This window comes from Protobothrops mucrosquamatus, unplaced genomic scaffold, assembly GCF_001527695.2.
Source record: "Protobothrops mucrosquamatus isolate PMUCROS unplaced genomic scaffold, P.Mucros_1.0 scaffold28, whole genome shotgun sequence".
NCBI classification, from domain to species: domain Eukaryota; kingdom Metazoa; phylum Chordata; class Lepidosauria; order Squamata; family Viperidae; genus Protobothrops; species Protobothrops mucrosquamatus.
The window spans coordinates 2,958,510-2,967,206 of record NW_015386413.1 but is presented as its reverse complement, the minus strand read 5'-3'; the positions used below and the strand labels follow the sequence as shown (position 1 = coordinate 2,967,206).

The 8,697-nt window shown below is 48.4% G+C and overlaps 1 protein-coding gene across 1 annotated transcript in view; it reads right to left on the bottom strand.

Annotated features, from left to right (window-relative positions):
- Positions 1-1,003: 1,003 nt before the first annotated feature.
- Positions 1,004-8,697, bottom strand: part of GTF2F2 (general transcription factor IIF subunit 2) — a 64,852-nt gene continuing 57,158 nt past the window's right edge. Inside the window, exons 6-7 of the mRNA XM_015811074.2 lie at positions 7,526-7,669; positions 1,004-1,309 (exon numbers count right to left, since the gene is read on the bottom strand). Coding sequence (XP_015666560.2) covers positions 1,190-1,309; positions 7,526-7,669 — 264 coding nt within the window. The 3' untranslated portion in view covers positions 1,004-1,189. The remainder of the gene's footprint in view (positions 1,310-7,525; positions 7,670-8,697) is intronic.

Here is an 8,697-nt window from a genome sequence, read left to right as displayed (position 1 = left end):
CAAATGGTCATCCAGTGCCAGCCGCGAATCCAGGAGGACTCCCAAGTTGCGCGCCCTCTCCGAGGGGGCCAAAGTTTCGCCCCCTATAGTCAGCGATGGTGTCAGCTGACTATGCCGAGGCGCTGGCAACCACAGCCACTCGGTCTTGGAAGGGTTGAGCCTGAGTCTGTTCCTCCCCATCCAGACCCGTACGGCCTCCTGAGTCCTTTCAGGACTGTGTCTATGAGGTTTTTCTGCCAGCAGTATTGAGGTTGTCTGAAATGGGGTGTCAAACTGCCGGCCCATGGACCGGATGCGTCATGCCAAATATCACGCCCACCCCATTGCCGGTAATGGGAAAAAAAGTCACGATACGTCATGACACATCACGTGACGTTGTGAGTTTGACACCTCTGGTCTAGGGTTTCCTGCTTGAGCAGGGGGTTGGACTAGAAGACCTCTGAGGTCCCTTCCCACTCCGTTATTCTATGTTCTACGTTTCATCAACCTTCCAGAACTAATTTTGAAGGCCACAAGAGAAACGCCAGCTGATTTGCGTTCTCAATGGAAACAGAACATTAAGATTATGTCCAGAATTGTTTGCTTTTAATTGGGGTTATTTTTCCCTTCTTTTCACTATCAAGCTATGTGCCTAAATATAAAGTTTCTTCTACCTGGCTCATTCTAAAATCCATTTATGGCCAATTGAAAATATGTCCGACTTCTAATTATTCCGACAAGCATGTAAAGGCGATTCGCCATCCCAGGATATGTTCTTGGAAAACAGTATTCAAAAGTGTAGCTGTGTCACTTGGAACCAAAAGTACAAACTGGATCCCTAAAGGTAAATAATTTTTAGAATAAATGTATCTGTCTTTAAAGTATTTTCAGATTTCTCTGTTGTTCCATATAATGGGCTGACTCAAGAGGCTAATACCAGCCCAGGATTAAATAAAACTTCTTACTCGGTTTGTTAACATGGTTATATTTTTATAAAATGCAAGGAAATTGCAAGAAAAGGCCATACATTAAAAACCCAAGTTTATTCTATAAATAATTTGTATGCAATAAACATACCGCTAAAAAGTTAGATAGCATTCCAGAAAAAATCTTTTAAGCAAATGGAGGCAGGGCTGATTACAAAAGCTTACTCTTTGAACAGTGGAAGTTTTCTTTCTCCTGTTTTTTAAAGTTGATGGCTTCCGGGTTGCTAATCGCTTTTATCTTCATTTTGATAATGCCTGTATTCCGGCTTCAGTTCCCAAGTACTTTTGTGTGGCCCCTTGAAATTGTAGATGCCTATTTCTCTCAAAATCTCCTTTAAATAGATCTGAAAGAAAGCAGAGAGATTGACTCAACGTGGCATGAACACAGGACGTCATTAGGTTAAACTAAAGCCAACCTATCCCCTATCCCAGACCGAGGACAATCTCCCTTCAAAGAATACATTTACACCAAGTTGAAGGTGGAGGTTAATTCGTTTTTCTACTTCCTCAGAATTAAATGGGGGTGAGGGGAGGAAATATTGAGCAATATGGTTTTTTTTATATATATAAATTTTTTATTTTTAATTAAAGAACAAATACAAATGATGCATCTACAAACACAATATGGTTTTCAAAGCCCCCGAGGGCAGGACAAGAAGCAACGGATGGAAACTAATCAAGGAGAGAAGCAACCTAGAACTAAGGAGAAACTTCCTGACAGTGGGAACAATTAATCAGTGGAACTCCTTGCCACCAGAAATTGTGGGCGCTCCATCACTGGAAGTTTTTAAGAAGAGACTGGACAGCCATTTGCCTGAAATGGTCTAGCGTTTCCTGCCTGAGCAGGGGGTTGGACTAGAAGACCTCCAAGGTCCCTTCCAACTCTGTTATTCTAAATTCTACATCCATCTTAAAGCTGGTGACCTTCATTATCAACATCTCCCAGTTCATTATCAATATCAACAGGATGTAAACTTCACCCAAATCACCCCTAATTTGGATGACAGGGTCCACATCTACCATATCTACGCGTGCCTGGCTGAGGAATTCTGGGAGTTGAAGTCCAACAGTCATCAAAGGGCCAAGTTGGAAGACCCCTGCTCTACACGTTTCCAAAATAGCTGTAGATTCAAAGCAGCTAATGCTTAAGATGGGTGGATTCTGTGCGTCTGCGGATGCTAACTCTCCAAATATTAATCATATAGTAGTAGAGCATCAACTCCACACAAGGGGGCAGCAACTTACCATAGGAGTCCAAAAAAATAAATAAATTTGGTGGTCAAGAACCAGAAGAAAACCCAAAGGTGCTTTTGTACAAAGCAACTGGACTTTCTTGTTTTGTTTTGAAGACGTTTCCCTTCTCATCCCAGAAGCTTCTTCAGCTCTGACCGGATGGTGGGGAAGGGAAGGATTTATACTCCTTGCAGACAGCTGGTCCTTTGCATTTTTTTTAGAGAGTCGTTGAGGCCACTTGGAGGCTTATCTCTGTCCTCAGGGTCACCTGAGTGGTGCAAATGGGTGTGGAGCCTTCTGGGGACCTTCTACCACACCGTCCTTTCCGCAGATCCAGGAAGGCTCCCCACCCATTTGCACCACTCAGGTGACCCTGAGGACACAGATAAGCCTCCAAGTGGCCTCAGCGACCCTCTAAAAGAAGGCAAACGACCAGCGGTCTGCAAGGAGTATAAATCCTTCCATTCTCCACCATCCAGCCAGAGCTGAAGAAGCTTCTTGGATGAGAAGCGAAACATCTTCAAAGAAAAACAAAAAAGTCCAGTTGCCTCCTGGAAAAAGCACTTTTGGGATAACTATGACCTGGATGACTGAGGATCTTCTCAAAGGAGAGACTGGACTGTCCAGGCATCCTTGCCCTTTTCTAACTTGGAATGTTTAATGTCCCTCCCTCGCTCCTTTCTTTCTCTCTTTCCCTCCTTCCTCCCTCTCTCCCTTTCCCCCTCCCTCTCTCCCTTTTTCTTTCTTTCTCTTTTCCTCTCTCCCTTCCTCCCTCTCTCTTCCTCTTCCTCCCTCCTTCTCTTTCCCTCTCCCTTTTCTCTCTTCCTCTCTCCTTCTCTCTTTCCCCCTCCCTCTCCCTCCGTCCCTCTTTTTTTTCTTTCTCTATCTCTTTCTCTCCCTCTTCCTATTTTCTTCCCTCTCTCCCTCCCTCTCTTCTTTCCCTCTCTCTTCCTCCCTCCCTTCCTCCCTTTCTCTTTCTCTCTTCCTCCCTCCCTCTCTCTCTTTCCCCCTCCCTCTCCCTCTGTCCCTCTTTCACTTTCTCTCCCCCCCTCTCTGTAATGACTGTCTTCCTCTACTTCGGTTTTCTTCTGCAGCCAAACAGGCTTTTGCCATTATGGAAGAAAAGGAAAGACAGAAACAATGTGATGAAACCAGCAATTAGGAGGAACTGATTAATTAAAGGACATTTCACTTGCCTGGTCTCGCCAAGCAGAAAAAAAATACCGTTAGAAGAAAATGTGCTTTCCAGAGCAGGAACGTCCCAATTTAAATAGGTTGGAGCTGCAACTGGGTGCTTCAAGTAAAATGGAGGCTTAATTAAGTAGACCTGTATTTATCACTTGTTTGGATGTAGGCCCTGTTACAACTAATGGATTGACACTCAGTTGATTTAGAAAACAAAGAGGATCACCTGCACTTGTTGGAGGAGGAGGAGGAGGAGGAGGAGGAGGAGGAGGAGGAGGAGAATGTGGGGTCCTCAGTATGCTATGAGCTTGGGGGTTTTCTTGCAGATGTTTCATGACCCAACTAGGGAACATCATCAGGAGGAGAGGGGAGGAGGAGGAGGAAGAGGAGGAGGAAGAGGAGGAAGAGGGAGGAGGAAGAGGAGGAGGAAGAGGGAGGAGGAGGAGGAGGAGAAGGAGGAGGAGAATGTGGGGTCCTCAGTATGCTATGAGTCTGGTGGTTTCGTTGCAGGTGTTTCATGACCCAACTAGGGAACATCATCAGGAGGACGGGGGGAGGAGGAGGAGGAGGAGGAGGAGAGGAAGGAGGAGGAGGAGAGAAGGGGGAGAAGGAGGAGAGGGAGGGGAAGGAGGAGGAAAGGGGGGAGAGGAGGAGGAGGAGCCATCCATGATCTCAAAGAACACGCATGATGAAGGTAGAAGAACGTGGAAAGAGGAAGGGATGGTCTCACATGGGTTCCTATCAAAAGCATGGAGATCCAGGATGGCAATTCCAGACCACACAGCTCACGCAGGAACACCACAAGTCTGAGAACATCCTCAAGTGCAACAAGTAACACTCCCTCCTTCCTGGCCCGGCCAAACAATCCAAGGTTACACCAGCCACACAACTTCAGCGCAATCGTTCTTGCCTTCAACCGCCCTGTGACCTGCGTTCTTAGGACCCTTCGTCAGTTACTACAGATATTACAAGTGATGGTGCCTGCCAAAGAGCAGAACAGTAATATTCTCGACCCCAGAAGCCAAACATTGTGTGTGTGTGTGTGTGTGTGTGTGTGTGTGTGTGTGTGTGTGTATTTTGGACAGTGTTAGCAGGCAGGAGCTACTTATATCCAGGGGGTTGGTGGTCGCGCAGATAACACTATCACGTCTCAAGAGGGTCTCACAGCTCGTCTCGTCTCACACAACCCAACAGAAAGAAGCATCAAGCGTTTTCGACAACACAGCCACACCTTAAAGTAAACTCCTGGGTGATGGGTGGAGCCTAAGAACCTCTGAAGACGTCCAGTGGGTACTACGTGCAAGTAGTCCTCGTTTAGTGACCGTCCAAAGTTACAATGGCACTGAAAAAAGGACCACTTTTCGCACTTACGACCGCTGCAGCACCTCCAGGGTCACGTGATTTACCTTCGGGCGCTTGACAACCGATTCACATTTGTGACGGTCGCAGTGTCCCGTGTCTGTGTGTGTGTGTATGTGTGTGTGTGTGTGTGTGAGAGAGAGAGAGAGAGAGAGAGAGAGAGAGTGACATGATCCCCTTTTTGCGACCTTCTGCCAAGCCGAGTCCACTGGATTCGCTTAACAACGGGGTTACTATTTCAACAACCGCAGCGATTCACCTTAACAACACTGGCCCCAAAGGTCGTAAAACGGGGCAAAACCCTGGTAAACAAATTCTTTTCACTTAGCAACGTAAATTCTGGGCCACGACTGTGGCTGTAGGTCAGGGGATGACCCCCCACTACGCAACGCATAAAATTCTGCCTGCGGAGCCCCGCCCAGCGCTAGCGACGGCTGGCGTCCTTCCGCAGCGTCAGTCGGAAAGAGAGACAGGTAGGAAACTGGGCAGACTTTTGATTAGTTCCCGTCTCTGTTTATCCTTCGAAATGAACGCTCCCGCTTTCTCCATCCGTTAGACGCCCCGTCAAATCCCTCCCACACCGGCTCAGCTGGCTGCGTCGTCGTCGATATTCTCCTATTTTCCTGACTTTCTACCGAGAGGAGCAAAATCAATATCTGTCACGGAGAAACAAAACAATTAGTCAGCTTCTTAGTTTGTAGGAGGTGAAGGAGTTGGAACGGGAGCTGCCCGAGGCGAGGCTGAGAGCCGCACTTCGGCACGGAGAAATAAAACAAGTATCTACAATTTGCCTTCTCTAGAGCGGAGGTCCACAACCCCCGTGGCTGTAGACCGGTACCGGGCCGTGGCATGTCAGCAACCAGTCTGCACAAACAAGGAAAGTAACACCCGCGAGATGCAGGCAGCACACGAAACCACGCACCCTCTGGTCCATGGAAAAACCTTTCTCCACGGAACCGGTCCCTGGTGCCCAAAATATTGGGGTCCTCTGGACTAGAGCCATCTATAACAGGGGTCCCCAACCCCCAGTCCATGGACTGATACCGGGCCACAGCATGCCAGCAACCGGTCCACACAAACAAGCACAGCCCCATCCACGAGATGCAGGCAGCACACAAAACCACGCACTCTCCGGTCCACGGAATAACCTCTCCACAGAACCGGTCCCTGGTGTCCAAAAGATTGGGGTCCTCTGGACTAGAGACATCTATAACAGGGGTCCCCAACCCCCAGTTGGTGGACCGGTACCGGGCTGTAGCATGCCAGCAACTGGTCCACACAAACAAGCAAAGCCCCATCTGTGAGATGCAGGCAGCACACAAAACCATGCACTCTCTGGTCCATGGAAAAACCTCTCTCCACGGAACCGATCCCTGGTGCCCAAAATGTTGGGGACCTCTGTCCTAAGCGATCATCTACTCCAGGGATCCGTGGACCGGTACTGGGCCGCAGCATGCCAGCAACCAGTCCACACAAACACGCAAAGCAACACCCGCGAGATGCAGGCAGCACACGAAATCACGCACCCTCCGGTCCGTGGAAAAACCTTCCTCCACGGAACCGGTCCCTGGTGCCCAAAAAGTTGGGGGCCTCTGTCCTAAGCGATCATCTAGTCCAGGGGTCCTCAGCTCCAGGTCCGTCAACCGGTACCAGGCCGCGACCTACCAGCAACCAGTCCACACAAACACACAAAGTAACACCCACGAGATGCAGGCAGTACACAAAACCACGCACCCTCCGGTCCGCGGGAAAACCTCCCTCCACGGAACCGGTCCCTGGTGCTCCAAAGGTTGGGTTCCTCTGTTCTAGAGCAACTGGCCGACAGCTGCAGGAGTAACATTTCAATTTACGGCAACCGATTCCTAAACAGTCACAACTCCAGACCCTTCAAGACGGGAGCGTCAAGGGGACTGATGCAAAATACGCAGTGTGATTAAGCCTACTTCACGGAAGGTAATTGCAGAATAACTCACTGCAGAGATCTCTTTGTTCAACTGGTGGGGAAATTTAGCGTGACAACAATATTACACGGGGAACTATCATCTACGGATGCTTCCAAATTGGGGTGTGGGCACGAGAAGGACGAGGGGGGACATGACAGCAGTCTTCCAGTATCTCAGGGGCTGCCCCAAAGAAGAGGGAGTCAAGCTATTCTCCAAAGCGCCCGAAGGCAGGACGAGAAGCAACGGATGGAAACTCACCAAGGAGAGAAGCAACCTAGAACTAAGGAGAAACTTCCTGGACTGGAGGCTAAAATATATGAAGAACAGTTGCTGGAATTGGGTATGTCTAGTTTAATGAAAAGAAGGACGAGGGGGGACATGATAGCAGTCTTCCAGTATCTCAGGGGCTGCCCCAAAGAAGAGGGAGTCAAACTATTCTCCAAGGCCCCTGAAGGCAGGACAAGAAGCAACGGGTGGAAACTAATTCAAGGAGAGAAGCAACCTGGAACTAAGGAGAAACTTCCTGACAGTGAGAACAATTAACCAGTGGAACTCCTTGCCTCCAGAAGCAGTGAATGCTCCATCACTGGAGGCTTTCAGAAGAGACTGGACCTGGGTGGAATAAAGTCTTCTGCCTTGGGCACGGGGGTGGACTAGGGGACCTCTGAGGTCCCTCCCAGCCCGGGGGTTCTGTGCAATTCTAGGATTCCTCTTTTGCAACACTGTACATAATTTGTCCTTGCAACTGTCAGCGATGCTTTTCATTTATGTTTTCTGGGATTGAACCCAATGAAGCTATTTGTGGTTTCGGCTCATATTTTATTTTTAGGGTTGACTTACCACGGGCTGTTTAGTTATATCCACCAGGTCTTTAATATTGTAATACTGGTGTTTCTCAAAAGCAGAGAAGAGCATGTCCAACACCTGCTGCTTTTCGGCTCGGGCCCGCTTGCCGTCCTCTTTTTTCTTCTTGTCGTACTCGATCTAGTCGTTGAAACAACAACAACAACAAAAATACATATTTTCAAACCAGTTGGGGAGGAGGAGGAGGAGGAGGAGGAGGAGGAGGAGGAGGAGGAGAACTGTGGGGTCTGGTGCTCTCTGACCTTGGTTGATTTCTTGCAGACGTTTCATTACCCAACTAGGTAATATCATCAGTGCTACAAAGGAGTTGAGGAGGAGGAGGAGGAGGAAGAGGAGGAGGAGGAGGAGGAGGAGGAAGAGGAGGAGTGTGGGGTCCCTGGTGCTCTCTGAGCTCGGCTGTTTTTTTGCAGACGTTTCATTACCCAACTAGGTAATATCATCAGTGCTAGAAAGGAGTTGAAGAGGAGGAGGAGGAGGAGGAGTGTCTTTGGCTGTAAGGTTTCATTTTAACACTTTATGTTTTAACTAAGATGTAATTGTAAGCCACCCAGAGTTCCTCTATGATAAGATGAGCAGCCAATAAATTTAACACCCACACATATATTATACACACACACATACATCAGCAGCTCCCAACCTTTTCTATACCCCACACCACTAGAACGCTTCTGATATATTCTCGCGCCCCTTACAAAAGTTCGAAATAACGGCAACGAATTATGCACGTTGTTGTTGTTGTTAGTTGCGAAGTCGTGCCCGACCCGTCGCAACCCCATGGGCAACGTTCCTCCAGGCCTTCCTGTCCTCTACTATCTTCTGGAGCCCATTGAAGCTCAATTATGCACGGACACTATAATTTTGAAAACCCAAGTTTTTGCACCCCCTGGAATCTCATCTCGCACTCCCGGTTGGGAACCCCTGGCATCCATCCATCCAATCCATCCATCCAATCCATCCATCCATCCATCCATCCATCCATTCCATCCATCCATTCCATCCATCCATCCATCCATCCATCCAATCCATCCATCCATCCATCCAATCCATTCATCCAATCCATCCATCCAATCCATCCATCCAATCCATTCATCCAATCCATCCATCCAATCCATCCATCCAATCCATCCATCCATCCATCCATCCATCCA